General features: G+C 36.6%; 1 protein-coding gene across 9 annotated transcripts in view; it reads right to left on the bottom strand.

The window, feature by feature from the left end:
• Positions 1-20,138, bottom strand: part of MTA3 (metastasis associated 1 family member 3) — a 180,686-nt gene that overhangs the window by 46,327 nt on the left and 114,221 nt on the right. For 7 of the 9 annotated variants that reach the window (XR_006719189.2, XM_045504783.2, XM_010967707.3 and 4 more), the window contains exons 7-9: positions 19,889-19,991; positions 17,111-17,210; positions 4,649-4,837 (exon numbers count right to left, since the gene is read on the bottom strand). Coding sequence is in view for 8 of the 9 variants with exons in the window: in XM_045504783.2 (XP_045360739.1) it covers positions 4,649-4,837; positions 17,111-17,210; positions 19,889-19,991 (392 nt within the window). In the remaining variant the exon portion in view is untranslated. The remainder of the gene's footprint in view (positions 1-4,648; positions 4,838-17,110; positions 17,211-19,888; positions 19,992-20,138) is intronic. The other 2 variants (XM_045504785.2, XM_074378778.1) reach the window with 1 other exon arrangement.

Below are 20,138 nucleotides of genomic sequence, written 5' to 3'. Positions count from 1 at the left end.
ATCCTCCTTTCATACGAAGCAAAAGTGTCTGCCATCTGAGAGGGACTAGAAACCATCTCACCCCAAGTCCCAGGCAAAGTGCAGTGGTCAATGGAGGGGGACTGGAAATTAGCTCACATCCAAGAACCCCTGCTAATAAAAGGCTACACAAGGTAGAGACTGGCTGCCACAAGAGAGCTGGAGGAAGAGCAGAAATGCTGTGGGAGCTCCAGCACTGAGACTCAGGCACACAAAGCCTGCCCAAGACTGGGCTAAAACAGCACAACTAAGAAACCCCCTGTGCCCTCACCATGAACCTGCAACACCATTCTACCACTAGGGTAAGGCAAAAATGCGGGGAGAGGCTCTGTAGTGCAAGGCCTGCTGAGGATGGTAGGGGAACACTGAAAAACCCTTCTGCTATCCGAGTCCCACGTTAAGCATAAGACTTAGAAGTCTGTTCACCCCTTCAGTGAGGGAAGGACCCGCCCTTCAAAACAGTGCAGGATGGCTAGACATACAACATATGACACTGGAGACAAAACAGATGAGGCTGACAGCAGCTTATTAGTCACATATACTTGAAGTCCAGGAGAAGAGGACACTGCACACCATGTAAGGTTGCACGGGAATTGCACTTGAGAAAAGTGAGCCGGCAGGGGCAGTGGAAGTGAGGCTTTGTGTAACGAGGAGAGCTGTGCCCTCGTTCTGGAAGAAAGTCCCCATAGCAGGATGTGATTGGCTTGTTTCAATAACTCTGTGTGCTGGCAGGGTAGTGAAACTCATTAGGTTGAAGACTGGGTAGGGTGCTAGATGAAGTAACCAGGTCGGGTGGGTTTTCTGCTGGGTGAGGGGCATATCTGGCAAGAATGGAGAAACTCAGTTAAGCTTCTGGGGCCCTGTGAGGTTCAAAGATGTAGGAGTACATGAAATAGTAGGCCTTCCAACACAGTGGTGTACTGAAGGTAACCAGAACAACAAGGAAATCCAAATCCGGCCAACTACAGACTATATTAACGCAATGTTATATTAATATAATATAACAAAGGCTCTAGTTGAAAAGGCAAAATAGATGGAGAATTTAAATAGTGATAATAAGCATAAAATACGAATGTGAGAAAAATATGCTATCATATTTACAGAATTCTCACAGCAGGGGACTCTGTGGCGTGGATCTCAGCAGCCTGCTCTGCAGAGGGAACTGGCAGCTTCTGCCCCTGAGGTAATTCAGAGCCACTGCTGCTGCTGGCCTCCTGGAGAGGGAGATGCTGCTGTGTCCGCATCCCAGGACAGGGCTGCCAGCCCTCAGCTCCCACTCCATGCACACTCCAGACCCCAGAGCTGCACATGTGCTCACATCACAGGAACCAGAGCCACTGACACTGTGGGCTAGCTAGCAAACTAAGCCCCAGGCCTGTGAGCACACATATTCCACTCCTGGCTCTGGGACACATCTGAGCATGTTCACATCTCAGGCACTACTTGCTACCGTGAGGGCACTCCAAAGCCACATCCAGCACCAAGAGGGATCCTTTTGCCCAGGACATACCTTGTGGGAATTCAGGAGGTCTCCAGCAACCTTTGCCACTGAAGACCCCAACAGCCCTCAGTGCTACTGTAGACTCCCACACCCTTGGTTGCTGAGGACCCCTGCAATCTTTACCAACACTGACCTCAGCTGATAAGGCTGAACGTGCGCTATGCCAATGGGCCTCCCTAGGGGCTAGAACCATCATCACACCTCACTCACCGGGTACCCTTGCGCCTACCTGCAGGTGACTGCTCAGTCAAATGCACAGAACTAACAAAAGGCTATGAGAAACATGAAAAATTAAGAAAACATGACACCCTCACAGGAACACAGTAACTTTCCAGGAACTGATCCTAAAGAAATAGAGATCTAGGATTTGCCTCACAAAGAATTCAGAAGAATTATTTTAAGGAAGCTGAGTGAGCTACAAGAAAATATGGATAGAGAAGTCAACAAAATCAGAAAAACAACATAAAAACAAATTCAACAGACAGAGAAATCATTTTTAAAAAACCCAAACTCTAAAGCTGAAGGATATAATGAATCTAATGAAAAATACAATACAGGACATCAACAACAGACTTGATCAAGCAGAAATATCTGTGAACTCAAAGACAGGTCATTAGAAATTACCCAGAGGAGGGAAAAATGAAAAGAGTGATTCCAATTAGCAGAAGGAAGGAAACAATAAAGATCAAAGAAGAAATAAAGAAGTAGAAATGAGAAAACCAATAGAGAAGATCTACGAACTAAGAGTTGATTTTTTGAAAAGAGAAACAAAATTGACAAACCATTAGCTAAACTAAGAAGAGAGAAGACCAAAATAGAATGAGAAGTGAAAGAGGAGATGTTACAAATGAGACCACAGAAATATAAAGGATCATAAAAGACTGTTATGAACAATTACACATAAACAAATTGGATAATCTAGGGAAAAAATGGATAAATTCCTAGAAACATACAACCTGAATCATGAAGAAACAGAAAATGTGAATGACCTATAACTAGTCAGGAGACTGAATCAAAAACCTTCCAACCAAGAAAAGCTCAGGACTAGATGGCTTCACCAAACATTTAAAGAAGAATTAATGACAATTCTTCTCTATATCCTCACCAACATGTTATCTCGCTCTCTATTTTAAAATAATAGTCACCCTAACAGGTATGAGGCAATATCACATTGTGGTTTTGATTTGTATTTCCCTGATGACTAGTGATGCTGAACACTTTTTCATATACCTGCTTTTCATCAGTGAGTATGGTGTTAGCCGTAGGCTTGTCATACATGGTCTGTAGATTTTAGTATTACTTTACAAGTACGGGGTGGTGGAGGGGAGAGATAATAAGTTTAAAAACACCACAAACTACACAAAACACAAACTCTTTGAACAGCCAGCCTCCTGATGTTCTACCTTCTTTAAGGTTTTTGACACTGGTGGCCAATTCCAGCCCCCAAAATACAACAAATCTAATGTGGATTAGCTCACTGACAAGCATTCTAACCACTTCAGAAAAACTAATATACATCATGCCACAAATTTACAAGAATTCTGTTAGGTCATGAAGGCATTATTGCTGCTATATTAATTTTCACACAGTTATTTACCTCCTATCAATGCCCACCTCTATGTCCAAGAACACTGCACCAAGCTACTTTCAGAGTTACTTCCTAGTCCTGTATTAAGTGCCCAGGAGTGCTGTCTACAAGTTTCACAGCTAGTGTATAGATGTCAATCTGCTATTTTCTCCCTTTACCCCCAGAAGTCCAGCTGAAATGCCAGTTAACTCCATGAATCCACTCCTGAGTTGACAGCCAAAACTAATAGTTCCCTTCCCACTACTCCCATAATATTTGTTCTTCCTACCAATAGAAATGATTACATTATATTTCACTTGAGGACATATCTTTCTCTCTCTTGATCTTGACTATGAAACCATTTCTTGAATAAGGATCACATTCAGCTTCTGTTGCATGTCTAGTGCGTACCTGAGGGCCTGGTATGTTGCAGATGCTCAGTAAACAACTGGTGAATTGAACTGAGTTCAGAATGATTACTAGGACATAAAATAAGCATGTCTGACAGTGCAGGGAAAAGCAGTTTCACTTCAGCGTTTTGTTTCTGCAGTTTCTATTTAGTGGTGTAACTATATTATATTAATAACATTGCACTGGTGTCTTATTCTGACCATCTGAAGCTAAATGCCACCAATGCATTTTAAATTCTCAGCTGCACATCCTATAAACTGAAACCATGACATATAACAATCTGGGTAACGAGTGAAGTTTTGCCAGAACAAATGCTAGTAACACTAACAGCTTTAATTATCATGTTTGAGACTTAATTTATCAACCTGTATCGGTAAGTAACAATTTCCCTTCAGAAATAATTCAAAGAAGGTGCAGCAACATAAAAGGCAGGAGATTAGCTTAACATTAAATACTTCATATTTAAAAAGTATTTTCATAATTTTAAAAAAAGGAATGACTGCTATTGAAAGCTATTTATGAACTTCTCCAATAGAAATTTCCCCATTTCAAAGAGATTGGGAGCTTAATTGAATTCAATTCCATAAATACAAAGACAAAGGAAGTACATAAAAGTAGACAAGATTACCTGGTATTTAAAATGCAAGTAAGATACTGCATATCATTAAGAGGAGTCAGAGATCCAAAACCCATAAAGCAAATTCTCCTACTCTGCTTGGTACAGGTGGTTTCTATGTTAGAGGTCTGTATCAAATTCAGGCTCAATGATTAGTAAGACAACTAGAAAAATACTGAAGGGTCTAAAGGAGAGCAACAAGCTTAAAAAGCAGAGGTAAGAAATATTTAGTGCAAATGGTTAGAAAAGCTGTGCATATTTTAAACTTGGAACTCAGAGAGAGGTGAAGAGGATGAATTCATACTGCCAAAGTTTACAGCAAGAACTCAGGGCCTCCTGACCCTGGGTCTTACTCACAATTACTTCTCAGGACAAATGATAATTCCTCCCTCCACAAGACTGGCCTTCATTCTATGTTGAGCAGATAAAAATTACTAAGTCACAGGCTTGGTAGATGAATAGTTTAAGGTTTACAAATTTTTAAAACAGAAAATATTCCCATCCCATTTTATTTAATTCAAAATTTTCTACTCACAAAGTCTTGGCGTATGTCATTGAAATCTTTGCCATATTTTTCCAGTGCCTCTTCAAATAAACTAGCTTCAGAGGCCGACCATTCTTCCATTTCATCTCTGCATAAAACAGGTCCCCCAAGTGGTACTAAGACACTAATTGCGCTGCTCAAATCATAGCTGTGCCTATACAACGTATCCATAGCATGAAACTAAAGAAAACAAACAAAATGGAAAAGATCAGCCAGAAATGCCACCTTGCTAGATTATTTAAGAACAGAAATAGTAAAATGCATGATACACTTAATTAACAGCAATATACTTAGTATTTATTTTTTAAGTAACAAAATTAGGAAAAAGTTAAACAGATTACTTATTTAAAATATCATGTATTGCTTTTAAGAAAATGTTCATTTCTACCTTTTAAGGTGTGTATTTTTAAAAAATGCATTCATTAGTTACAGCAACCTAATCACGAAGATCTAGGAACTCCAGGTATTAAAATGAGAACCCAGTAAATTTCACCATCTTCTTGTTTAAAAGTGCCAAAGTCACTTCAGTTATTGTACAAGGCTGGCACAGCCTTCCTTGACAAGGGAAAAATCTGTAGACAGAGTACGTACCACAGAGTAAGAAAAGATATTCTCAGGTTACGAGAACAATACACTAAGAATAAGAGATCGATAGAAAACAATTAAAAGGAGAATGATGGTGAGTCAAAATTACACAGCCATGTTAAACAAAATAAAACAAACAAAATTACACATGCTTGTAAAAAGAGTAACTTGATTGAGATCCTCTAAGACCAAGAATAGACGACCAGGCTTGCTTGGAACAGCTAGCTAGGCTGCTGTGGGTTTCATATATATTTCACAGGAGAGTGATTTGAAGAGAAATTGGAAAGGAGGAAAGATGGAGTAGGATAATATAACTGCCTCTTTTTGACAGTACCCTGGGTCTAGCTTACTGTAAAAAGTTCCATTCATAACATGCAGACATATTTGTATGTACAGCAGGAAAACTGCAAAACAGAACAGTCACTCTGTTAGTGTCTGGATAAACATATTGGTGTGGCACAGATCTGTTTGGTGATCAAATCCTTGATAAGTGAGTTGTTCTGTTTAAACTTTCTAGTATATGAAAGTCAAGTCTTACACCTTTTACACAAGTATCTTCTGATAATTTTTAGATTTCATAAATTTAGCGTCATATCTATGTGACATTTCTTAAAAATTTAGCTTATAAGTGATCCCTAAAATATTTGGTAGGGGACAGCGAACCTGGTACAAAAACATAAAATAAGCTCAAATGTCAACTAACATCTATTACAGAGAAAAAAAATATTAGCTAAAGTACACATTAAAAAATATGTTATTTACACTGTGATACATTAAGACGCTGATTAAGGGTGTAGAATATGAATTTGCTGACAAAGCCAAAGGCAGGATTTAGGACATGTTTAGGAACAGTAACCAACTGCTTTAACAAAGGTTGACATCTCACTTAAAATAAGTCATTGGATTCCACAAAACAAAAGTAAGTAGGGATTCATTATCAATCTCCTAGTTATAATCACAGCTAAGACCACACTGACCATGTGCAGTCTTTCACTGTTATGTGTCACAATCATGGAATAGTAAGTGCAACTTTCAAGTGAATTTTTTCTCACCCTTCTGCAGCAGAGGTTACAAAAATGTTAGAATTGACCTTTATTCCTCACTTGCACTCTGCAAACTTCAGAATCCACTAAACTCTACTTTTCTAGCTAACCTCTCACTTAACAGATTCAGCAGTTTAACTGTATACACACTATTATACATTCTGTCACCATCCCTGAAACTACTGTTTCTAGATAACTGATCTATGAAAGCATATGCTAGAACTATGAACTACTTAGCACAGGGACTTAGGGATCACTTCAATTAATAATATATTTCCATAACAATTATTTTTAAAACTCCTAAATTTACAGGAGTTAACTAAAAAATGGCATTCAAAATCAGTAACTATACAAAGTAACTGTGCTGCTGAGATTCCTCAGGAGGTACAAGAAATTTCTGTAATGAACAGGTGGCTCTGAAAACAAAAGTCACAGAATTAAATGCATTTATCTCAGCTGATATTATACTAAACACTCAAAGTGTGAATGGATTTTCGGTCTTTTGCTCGTATTAGATGAATGAAGATGCCTTTTTATAGGCACTTTTAAAACGATGATGGGCTACTATCTAATAAAGCCTCAAAGTATCAGGTTGTTTTAAAAGTTCTGTTCTGTAGAGTGTTCATGTTACGAAACACTGAAGTAAGGATTTGCTTTTCGAAGACAAGTTCCTGTGTTGTGTCACAAATCAAATGGAAAGAATGGTCGAATTTACAGCTGACTGCCAGCTATGAAACCTCCAAAACCCACATTTACACCACAGCCCGGAGTGTGGTAATGATCAGGATGCGTAGAAAAATAAACATCCCATTAGACATAGGTACTGTGGGATGCCTAAGGATAATTCTGTTAAAATCAATGACCAACTTTACAAAGGAAACCAGAGGACTACTTTATTATTTGCCAGGAATTGATATTAACTCCATCTTTCTGACAGACATAAAAGCTTCTTCTGAATGGACTTTTGTTTAGTCTAATTCTACCCTGAAAAGCTAAGTAAATAATACACAGAATATAGTTCCTAAAACAGAAGAGACACTACAGTAAAGATTCATAAAAAAAAGTGAAGAAAAGACATAGAAGTTTGACATAATTGGCTTATTGTCTATCAACTAAGATAAAAACTTGAAGAGTAAGACATACAAGAGAACATACTCTAATTCCATTTATAAGAATTTTGAGAAAAGTAACTAAATTAACTGATGATGAGAGAAACAGAATAATGACTACATGAGAGGGGGGAATCACTGACTGGAAAGGCGCATAAGGGAAATTTGCTCTTCATCTAGATCTGGGTGGTGGTTATATGGATGCATACGTATATAAAAATTTATAAGCTATGACCTAACTGAACTTAACACACTTTATTATATATATATACCTCAACTAAAAAAAAAAGATAAAGAACTTAAAAACTGAAAGTCCTCCCTTCAGATAAACGCTTTGCAAAGAGACCATCTTTTCAGTAGAGATACAGATATACATGACAAGATCCACTCAAATCTAAATTTTAAAAATTATAAGAACTCAGCACAAGCTGTTCTCTCTGCCAAATAGTGGTGAAGGTGTTGTCACATTTCATCTCATTTAAAACAGATGGAGATGACAAACAGAAGTATTTTAGGAAAAAGACTGACAATGAAATCTTGGCAGTGGAACTCTCATCTTTTGTTCATTAAGCAGAATCACACTATTGTAGATTGGTCTATTGTTCGGTAAATATTCACTCCCTCCCCTGAACCTCCATAGGAGAGTATTCTTCCATTCCCTTGAGATTGGGTCTGGCCACTTGATTTGTGTGGCCAACTGGATGCTAAGATGTGTGACATAACAGAGCCTTGACATGAGTTTATGCATTTGGACTTGTGCTAGTGGCTTTAATCAATAGAGGATGAGACATACATGGACCAGATCTGGACCCAATCTACAGCTTCACACCTAAACCAGCCCAGAGTAGTTCAGCAGAATCCTGGACAATCTGTAGAGGAATGCGCAAGAAATGAATGCTTGTTGTTATAAGCCAGTGAAATTCTGGGCAGTGTAGTAGATACTGTGTTTTCCCCTTTAAGAATTAAGAACTTTTTCACCAGTGCTAGAAGTGCTATGAGATGACAGCCTTCAGCTGTTGTCTTGGAGTGATCTCAATTTAAGAAAGATTCATCACCCAAGGTCTGTCCTCTTCCTGGGGCAGCCTGCATCCAATGACGCAGGAGTGTAAAGGCTGAGGTCTTCATTCACACTGTGTCACAGCCCACCTTCTCCCTCTGTTCAGTCCTGCCTCCTTCCTTTCTCTTCCACAGGTATTGATCCAAAGGGTACTCCTTAATAAATTTCCAGGATGCTAATCTCCATCTCAAAACCTGTTTCCCAAGAACCCAACTTGTAACATGTAGCATTATTTTGGCAACTGCTGATACCCATATATATATTCAATACTAACTACGGATTTGCTCAAGTTAGGATTTTACAAAAACTTTACATATGTAAGTCCAGAACAAATTACAGCATTCAGAACATCAAATCTATTTTTAAATTAATGAGCATGTTTTTATTTTCAAACAGAAATATAAATTCTTATGAATAAACCTCAAACCATGATCATGGCAAAAAATTTTATATGTGACAAGTATGCCACCCATTGTAAGTTTTTGCTTCAATGCATAGTACTCAAAACAAAATGCCTCATTCATAATCAAATCTGTTAAGACTTAGTTGTCATTCATGGAAATCAATCTACAAGACAACCAGAGCCATGTTCTTACGTGTACTCATTCCTTTCCATTATTATCATAAGAAAACTACAGGGGCGGCAGACAACAGTAACCACATGGCCCTAAATGTCATTACAAACTTACCATGAGCATAACTGTGGGCCCTTGCCCTCGCCCCCGGCCGTGATTCTAGACACAAGCCAAATATATGTACAACTGTGTGAAGACACCAGTGAACAAGCTGCACTGCAAGATAACTGAGGAAGAGGAAGCAAGAGAGGTGAGCTTCCACGCTGACCGTGAGGGTATTTTCTAGACTGCTACGAGAGAGAACGGGTCAAACGGAGAGTGCCTTGTACGAGGCTGAGGCAAAAGTGGGTAAGACGGGGGAGCAAAACCCTAGGGAGGATTATATTCCTGGCCCTGAAGGAAATCACATCATGTTAAAATAACTGGCATCATACATATTCTCTGACCACAACTCACAAAGCAATTAAGATAAATTTATGAACCTCATTTCCTTGGAAATTAACCCAAAATCAAATGCAAAACTATAAAGTAAATTAGGAAATATTTAGAATCAAATAATAATGACTACTACATATCAAAATACGTAAGATATAAGGGAACATTTATAATCTTAAATACTAATAACAGAAAAGTAGATAAATGAAAATAATGGGCTAAAAACTGGTCTTACAACTCTGGGATAGGAATATCAGGGTAAAGCCAAAGAAAAGTAGAAGGAAAAAAATGAAGAGCAAAGATACACTAAAAAGAAAGCAAACATACACCAAAGAAAATCAACTAAAATCTCATTTTTTTAGACAATAAAAGAGAAATGTCGGGCAAAACTATCAAGAAAAAATGAGAAATGACACATATAAACAATAACAGGAATGTAATGCTATTTATAACCATAGGTACAGAAAATTTTTCTAAAAAATACTATGAAAAATTATGTTGATAAATTTGAAAACCTAAAAGAAAAATGGAAAATCTTCAGACATAACTGACCAAAAGGGACTTTTGAGTAAAAACTTATTCTAATTATTAATAAAATAACAACCACAACCCAAATGGAGGGACATTCTATAAAGTAAATGGCCCATCCTCTTCAAAATGCCAGTCACAAGAGACAGAAAGAATGAAGAACTGTTCAGGATTGAAGGAAATTAAAGATGTGACAACTAAATGCAGCAGTGATTCTAACATAGATCTTAAATCAGAAAAAAAAGTTTTTCTCTTATCATAAAGGATATTACTGAGACACCTAGCAAATGTGATTAAAGCCTCTAGATTAGATAACAGTACTATAGTAATATTCATTTCCTAAATCTGACAATTGTACTGTGGTTATGTGAGAAAATACCCTTGTTCTTTTAGGAAATACTTAGCAATAAAGGGACGTCCATTCTGTAACTTACTCTCAAGTTGTTCAGGAATAATAATAATGTGTACATAGGGAAAGAATGATAAAAGAAATGTGGTAAATGGGCAGTCTCGGTGAAGGGAATACAGGAAGTCTTATTTTTGTATTATCTCTAAATACAAAAATAACAAATTTTAAAAAATTTTAACTGCAAGCCTTAACTCAAACTTGTAAATCCCAATCTCTTCACCATTAATCCTAGACAAAGAAGTTACAAGAATATTCATTGTATTTCCCCATAGTTTAATTCTACAGTTATTTTCTAATGTTTCTTACATTAGTGTCAAATGCATAGGAGAAAATGTAAAGTAAAAGGTGACATATATCCGAAACAAAAAACAAAAACAAATTTATGCTTAAATTAAAGAGATGGACAAATAGACCTTAATACATACGAACAATTCCCTTAGGATAGTTTGTAATGTCTCTAAGTTTATTTAATATAATTTTAAAGTTCTCTGCAGTAGATCAACAGGCAAAAAGGAAACATGTCTAAGGAAGAAGGAAGGGACATTTCATGTTTCACTTTTTTTTTTTTTTTTACTGCAGTGGTAGTCCATTAGAAACATGGATAATACTCATAAGTTTTAGCAAACTGTGCTTTAAAAAACTACAGGAATTCTCATATAATCAATTTTTATATTCATTTTGAAGACCAGATTTCTGATGTAAGTTGATGCCTAAAATGTTAATCAAAAGATTTATATATTCTGTTGAGTACAATTTCTTTAAATGATGTAATGACTATGATTTCTGAAATATTCTCAATTCCCAGTACCCTCAAAGCCCTAAATGAAATGTGTGATGTGAACATGACTCACAAAAAGGATGAAATGCATGGTCAACAGCTAGCATTTTTACAAAGAGATAGTATCTGAAGACTAAAACTATCACTGGTTAATACACAGGGTCCTGGGTTCAATTCCCAGTACCTCCATCAAAAATAAACAAACAAACAAACAAACCTAATTACCTCCCCACCACCAAAAAAAAAAAAAAAAAAGTAAAAATAAAAAAATAAGAAGTAATCTTTAAAAGAAAAAAACTATTGTTGGTTAAATCAACTTTCTCTTATCAGAAAAATAAGTTACTTATTTTTCTAAGTATTTTTTAATGGGAAAATTTTTATCCTAAAAATTATAGCTTGTTCTAAGGGGATCCTTAAATCATATAGTGATTTCCTTGTAACAATTATATTAAAATATATGGTTAACCATAGCCTAATGACCATATTCAAACTTGATAATCTACTACAATGACAGTAAATATGGCTAGATAAAAACCCCTTTTTAAACAATCAATAATACTATAAAAAAAAGTAAGAAAATGTATAAGACTCAATAAAGATTGGGGGGATGCATCATCAGCTAAACAATAACAATATTTATTGAGCTCTTACATTGTGCCCGACTCTGTTCTAAATGATCTACAAGTATTACCTTGTTTAATCCTCAAGTTGATGCCACATGGTAACTCAAAGACAAGCTTTTCTGGAGGCTGGAAGAGGACACTGAGGCACCGCCTGCTTTCTCTCCTAGTGAGGGTGGGGCCACAAGATCCAGGAGAGCCTAGTGTTCGTAAACATTACTTTAACTGAAGGGACATAAACTGCTGAATGCAGTTTCTTTTGGAATACCGATAGAAGCTCAAAAAGACTTGTGCCATAGCAATAAATCAGTTGTCTTCCACCCAACCTGGACATCCAATGGCACAGTGAGCTCTACACCCCTCAGAGAAGTCAAATTCATAGAGACATAAAGTAGAATGGTGGTTTCCAAGGGCTAGGAACCGTTTTACCCTAAATGCAATTAAAAGCCATTAAAAGGATTTAAGATAGAAGACAGCAAAATCAAAGTTGCATTTCAAAAAGATCAGACATGATATAGAAATTGGAGAGGCTCCAGCATGCAATTTCCTCCCTACTAAATCAACATAGCCTGACCTTTCTCAGAACCAGACTTGGTATCAGGAAACCTAAGTTTCTAGTCTTATATGTTACTTAACCATTACCTCTAATACAGTCTATCCTACAAGATTTCTAAGGAGGCAAAAAACTTAAAAAGTTTAAGCAAGAATCCTACCTTCCAACTTGCTTTAGTCCTCAGAGTCCAGACAAAAGAGAAATCCAGTAGCTATGCAACTACCATTTCTCCAAGACAGAGGCTCTGCTCCAGCAACAGCTCCCTAACAATGCACAGGCACAAACAGGAAGGAACAGGCTAGACCGGCCACCAACTACTACTTACTAACCACCCCAGGGTTTACTTTATTCCAGGGGATTTTGTGTACACAATGCTGGGGGAGTGAGGGGGCGAGTATCCATAGGGACTATTGTAAACTGATCTTTTTTCTTCGCACATTGTACTAAGCATACTTTACATTTTAATGAAATGAGGGTGACATCTATGAAGCCTCCATGGCTTCAATGCTTTTTAACACTTATAAATCTTATCACATGTCTTAGACAAGTCGTGTTTGAAATTCATGGCCCAGCCATGTATATATATATCAGATCTCAAAATGAGAAAGTTGGATCTAGTAATCCTGCATGCATCTTAATTATTTGCCCCCAAAATATTACTGGGGATTTGACAAGTGGCATAAATTGTCTTAGACAAACAGATGTGTTGGGTTAGGAATGCTGAAGGCTGACTGAGGTCCTCGCAGGAAAAGCCACAAAGGAAGTCACCTAGAATGAGCTATGAATGAGCTACCCAGCAGTTCCACAACCCTGCCCTCTCTGTGGTCTCCAGGTCCATGGTCTGGTCACCTGATAATGGTACTAACCTGATCTATAAAGGCCTGTAAACACTGAAAGAAAAGTAAGAAACTGACTCTCCAAATTCAACTCAAAGATGAATCCATTTTCATCTAATGGAACAAAACAATTTATCAGTCTTTCATATGTTCTTTTTGGAAAACAATCTGCAAAACTTGCATTACCAACATATTATTAATTTTGACCACTCCCATTCATTTTATAGAAATGCCTCAAGATCTTATATTTTAACACCAAAGTAGAAGGCATGATACCACTTGGCAAACAGGATGAAAGCTGCAGGTCATGGTATCTGAAATAACAAAGGGCAATGACTTCTTGCTTTCAAGACTTCTAAAAGATATCCATTTTTATAACTGAAAATAATACAATCTCAACATAGGAACATACAGAAAGAGTACAAGTGAAGGTGAACCTAGAGTAGTTAGTGCAGAAAACCAAGGCACGTAAATGTTGCAGACAAAAGAACAGACTTTTCAGTGCTGCCTGATCCAAGACAGACAACAATGATGTTTAAACCCAAGCCATTCTAACAAGAACAAAACAGAAGAGGTAATCTGGTAGAAAGAATGCCTCAGTAGGAGTCAAGACCCAAATCCTGTCTCTGAAATCAGCTGTACAAATAAGACAAAACACAATTTCCTAAGCCTCTGAGTATACTTTTGTTAAAAAACATTACAATATAATAAATAATTTAAGATAATAATGTAGTTTAAAAGTGACCTCCAAATTGCTAAATCCTAAAGGAACTGAAACAGAAGAGATGAAAACACTGGAGGGTGTGAAAGTACCTGCCTAGAAGGAGCATAACAGGCAAGCATCACAAAAGACACACACACACAATAATATTTAAACTAATTAAGATGTACAGATTGTATCCCCTTTAAAATGAACTGCACTGACAAAAAAAAATGACTCTTGAAACTCTGCCCTCTACCAAAAGAAATTCTTCCGCTGTTCCGCCAGTCACCAGCAGTGGGAAGCAAAGAGTCGCTGGAGCTGCGAATCAAGAGCCCACACACCTGCTTCACCTGTCAGACCCATCTTCGGGCAAATCAGCCCCAACTGCCACAAGAGCTCTATCCCATCTCAGGAACAGGCTTTCCACTCTTGCTCCTCAGTGTAGAGGAAATCTGCTGGACTACAACAGGGAGAGCATGCCCCATTATAATCTGGGAAGCATTATCTCCTAAGAACAGTGTTAAATCACAAGAGATTGGCTACATAAGTAACAGCCTATCTACACGAGGCAAGATCATTAGAGGAAAAAACATTAGAGGAAAAAAAAAAACCTGCACAATTCTTAAAATGATATGAGGAAGTGTTTACATTATATTGTTAGGGAACACATTGGGTGGAGGGGAGGCAAAGTACAAAACTCTGTTTTAAATGATAACTATATGTTAAAAATAAATTTCACATGGGATTTGTCTTACCAGCTATCAAAATTTATTATACTGTGGTGCTTTTGCAGGTACAAATAAATCAATGAAACAGAAGAGAACAGATTAAGAATCCTAAGCATATCTAGCACCTTGAAATAAAACAGAAGATTACAAAATCACGAGGAAACAACAAACTCAATAAAAGATGTTCGGGTAATTTTCCCTACAGACAAAAACAAAATTAGACCTCCACCTTACTCCATTCTTAAAAATACAAATTAAAATGAGGTGGCATCAGGTTACTAAAACAATTTTGGTCTGAAAATAACAAGTGTTGAAGACAATGTAAGGAAATGAATGAAAAAAGGTGAACAGTCCTTAATGGCTTGTGGGATTATAAATTTCTAGTATGCTGTGCCGAATAATTTGGCTGCATGTGGTCAAAATGAAAATGAGCACTACCATACGAATCACGATGAATAATTATTCCAATTCTAGTTATAGCCTAGAAAGCTTGCACACATGCTCACAAAGGACATGTGTTAGAATTTTCAATGCAGCATTATGGGTAACAGCAAAAGAAAAACATTTTTTAAAGCACTCCAGATGTTCACTGGTAAAATACACAAATAATGCGGTATAGCATTCTATGAAAGAATATAACAATACTACCAACTAGTTAAAACAAGTGACCAGCGAACTAGGTACTATTTATTAACATAGCTACATTTCACTAATAAGCAAATAGCAAAATGTTACAGAGTAAACTTAAACACATGTAAAAGAATGTTTATGTTGTTTTTGGATACACAAATACATAGTAAAACTAGAAAAACACAGACTGGCTGCATAGCAGATTTGTTCCAGTGGCTGCCCCTTGCTGTTGGCAGGGATGATCAGGGTCAGAGGTACAGACGAAGGATGGGGAACAGGACTGGGGAGAATACTAGAGACTTCAATAGTAATATAATGGTTGAGAATCTGTTTAACCCAAAGAACAAAAATATTAACACTTGCTTTAGGTGGCATGATGTGGAGTTTTACTGCATTATCCTCTGTACTATTATGTAACTTGCTAGTATTATTGTTCACAATGCACAAAAAGTGGCTGAAAGGAAACAACAAACTGGTTAGAATATGCCACTCTGGGTTATAAAAACAAAACTTTTTTTGGCTGCTGCTGTACTTTATTTTTCAATTTTTTCATAATAAGTGTACATTAGTTTAAGAATTGGGGGAAAAATCTTTTGAACAGGAAAAAATATACAGGTAGTGATTAGATTCCATATAGTTCTGGTTCACATAAATATCTGTTGACAGGATTTAAGGCTGTTACAACATGACATATGTACTCTTGCTTCTTTGGGACTCTAAAAGTCCTCAAAAGCCAAAATAAAAACCTATTTTGAAATCCCAAAACTTTTATACAAAATATCAATGTACCAATGGAGAGGACAAAAGTTGCTTCTAAACAACATTCTGGTCTTTGTGGAAGGACAGAGAAAGGGGTTCCCTAATGGCTATAGACTGTTAATGCTTTCATCATTATCTGTAATTGTATAAAAATACAAGAAAGCATCACAAGAAATAAATTTGGTGTGTATTCCAGTACTACTTTTTCCATTATCATGATAAATAGTTTGTGGAAAGCTTTTCAAATTGGAATATAATGAGAAGGTAATAAAGCCTATCATTGTATTCCATTCCATCAGAAAACAAAACAGGAACTTTTATTATATGTAAAGAATATCAGTCAAACAACTTAACCTTGCCAAACCTCAGTTTTCTCACCTGTAAAATGAGCATCCTACCATGCCTCTCTCAAAGGGAGTGGCAATTGAGTACAGTAAGGAACTTCCATCGGCAAAAACCTGGTCTACTTTGCTGGAGGGTGCAGTGAAAGAAGCAAGAGCCAAGCCTGATGTCCGGCCATAGCAGGCTTCAGTGGTATATTAAACCGAATGTGGGAAGCCTCATTTGATCATCAAGGGGAAAAAGGAAATAGTCTTAGAAGATAGCAATCATAATGTAATGAAATACTTTAAGAAAACGGAACCTCTTTGTGATGAACACAAATCTTTAAATACTGATAGTGAATAATGACAACAGAATAATTCCTTATAGCAATGGTTTCAAGAGATGGTCACTTTCACTTAACAAAATTGTAAAGCACTGGGCATGATCTACAAATATTTAAGTACACAGATCTAATACACTAAAAGAGAACAAAAGTGGAAACAGATGAAAGTTGAACTGTTTTCCCCAAAATATTTTTTTTTTTTTACCATTTTGTACCTACTTCATGAACAGTTATTCTTACTTGTTCTAGCTCACAAACACAAGAGGTGACTTAGGAATGAGACACCCCAGTGAACCAATCAGCCAAGCAAAATCAACCCAACAGTTAGCAGGGCTAAGAGCCAGAAAGCTCTCACATCTACAGCACTGTCATACTGGTTTTTATATTAAACGAACAGCAGAGGAAATAATAACCCCCAAACTTCAAAAAGCACCTTACCAGAGTGATGTCTCGAGAAGCTGCAGCTGCACTCATATGCAAACTAGGCTGCCTTACAGAACTGCTGCAATCAAGGGCTCGAGCAAATGTCCCAACAGCACTGGATAAACCATAAAAGCAAACAGGAAAGAGTAAGGTGCTGCTGTTTTTTTAATCTTAAACACACACACACACACATTTAGGTAGCAAATAAAAAACTGTAAAAGTCAAACAAGTTCATTCAAATGTGTAAGAATCAAATATCAGATTTGATATCCATTAATGAAGACACTGGCTGCACATTATAAATTTTTGTCAGTGATCCTACTGTATGAATCCTTACTAAACATTATTTTTGAGATTTCTCCCTTTGCTACATATAGCCCTCACTGATTTGTTTTAATTGCTGTATAGATAAAGTATATTCTGTACGATTTAAGAACTGACAAGCCAATGCTATACATATGGGTCATTATAATTAAATTAAGAAAAAGTGGCTTGTGTGGCATAAAGAATGGAACGATCCATAATGAAATGCCATGGAGTAAACAATTTGGTATCCAAAAGTGCTCAAAAAGTAAGAAGTAAATTAGATGCAGAGTTTGACTATTACTGCACAGCAAGTTCTGACCACTTTTCTAGCCCAAATTGTGACATTCTAGAAACATTTTTCCTTGAGATGAGATATCATCAGCTGTAGCAACGAGCTCCTTTGAGGACTCAATATATACTAGATTTTCATTAAAAAAAAAAAAAAAAGAAGAATTACCACAATACTGATTTTCATTTAATGGTTTAGAAGCTCTTCCCATATACTGAGATCCCTAACTTCAAGAAATAAAGCATGAAATAAAGATAAAACTTGCTGCTTTTTGTCTGTATTTTAAACATGCTAGCTGAGGAGGAGATTTTTTAAACAGTTTAATTAAAATATAACACATGTGCAAAAAGTACAAATTGTACACCTATCTAGTTATCACAAAGTCAGTGCACCCATGTCACCAACATTCAGGTCAAAAAACACATCGTCACAGCGCCCTGAAGACTCCTTCTGTAGGGCTGTTTGACCAATGCTTGGCACTCATTAGTTTTTAAAATTTAAACCATTCTGGTGGGATGTGCAGTAGTACCTGACTGTGGTCTTAATATATATTTAGATTTTTTTTTTTAAACAAAAATTTACAAAGACACTAGGTGCACCTCCTTGGTGCTTCTTATGCTGGCTTCAAGGGGGAAAATACATATATGGTCGCTGGCAATCAGGAAAAGAAAAAAACAATACAAATCAAATCTGAAACTGCAATATCTACTAAATAATCCAAAATCCAGGTAAATTTTCTGAAGTCTCTAGACAGCAGTTCTACCAGTGATTCATTCCTACTCCTGAATCTTCAGTCTCATCCACTCCACTGGCTGGCTCCTCCCTAACAATGTACATCAAGTCTCTTCATCCAATAACTTAGTGGCTAGGCGTGTGGGCTCTGGAGTCTGAATGCCTAGCCACCACCAATGACTTCCATGATGACTGGCACCATGAACAGTGAGTACTAAGGATGGACCAAGACCTTTTTTCCCTTGGTATTATGAAAACTGCTCAACAGAAAATTAAGAGGATACAGTGAAGACCCTTGTAATCATGTCCAGATGCACCTCATTTTACTATTTTGCCATGTTTGAAGCAATAAGGATATATTGTACAGCACAGGGAAATATAGCCATTATTTTGTAATAACTTTAAAGGGAGTATAACCTATAAAAATACTCAATCCCTATGCTGTACACTTGAAAACTAATGTAGTACTGTAACTTAGCTATATTTCAACAAAAATAAATTAATTAATTAAAAAGATAATAATATTCTGCCATGTTTGGTTCATTTTTTTAAGGAAATAAATATTTTTAAAAGTATACCTCCATACCTAGTCCCAGAACTCATATATACATATGTAATATGCATATGCATATATACACCCATTAGTGAAGACACTGGTTGCATACTGTAAAATTTTTTTCAGTGATCATACTGTATGGATCCTCACTAAACATTATTTTTGAGATTTCTCCCTTTGCTACATATAGCCCTGATTGATTTGTTTTCATTGCTGTATAGTAATAACCCATTACTCAGTATATCTCAATTCATTCATCAACTGCTTGCTAATGTACTTTAAGGTTTTTTCAGATTTTTCTATTAAATGCAATGCTATGATAATCTTTTTTATTTTCTGCTTTGCAGCAATTCCCACATGAACATTGTCTACTTTTATAACTGAAAAATAAAAATAAACTTCTGTCTTATTCATTTTCTCAAGAAAGAGGGCGCAGGGAGGGGCAAGCAAGTCAGCCAGGCCTCCAGGCTTAGAGCTCTCAAAGGAAAGCCTCACACCTACCAGCAGACCTCACTCAGCACAGTGCGATGAGAGGGGCACGGTACCAATGACCCTCAAAAATCCCTGTCTAGAGTAAAGGAGATTGCCACTTTAATTAAAGATCTGGGATTTCAGGTGTGGAATTTCTTCTTTATACGTTTCTGTAGTGCTTAAGTTTTTACAAGGGGCATTTCTTATTTTTCTTAATCAGTAAAAATTAATCTCTTTTCATTTTTAAAACAGAAACTAATGATAATAAATCATATTATTTAGTAGTGTGATATAAATTAGGCTTTCTTACATAGTTAGAAAAAGAAAAACACAACCAATGAAAAAAAGTAGAACACACTGAAGGAAAAACACATACATTTTCTAGAAATTCCTTTATAAAAAGAAAAGACATCTCTTGACTCAACAGCACCATACTCACCGTGCTACAACTAAAAACTGGTCAATCTGTCGATCTGTAAGTGGGCTATTTGGGTCCCAAACTTTCACTTCCAATTTTGACTGCTCCCTCTCATCTGATTCTCCTGTCCGAGAACAAAGGAAATGGAGTCTTGTTACTCACAAGGCATATATATTGTCACATATGACTGATGACTCTGATCACCACAGCATAAAAAATGTAAGGTAAATGTTCATGGTTTGCATACATCCTTTCAGGCAGTAGATGCAGA

This window comes from Camelus bactrianus, chromosome 15, assembly GCF_048773025.1.
Source record: "Camelus bactrianus isolate YW-2024 breed Bactrian camel chromosome 15, ASM4877302v1, whole genome shotgun sequence".
Taxonomy (NCBI): Eukaryota; Metazoa; Chordata; class Mammalia; order Artiodactyla; family Camelidae; genus Camelus; species Camelus bactrianus.
The sequence above is the reverse complement of the archived record's forward strand: the minus strand, read 5'-3'. Positions and strand labels throughout refer to the sequence as shown.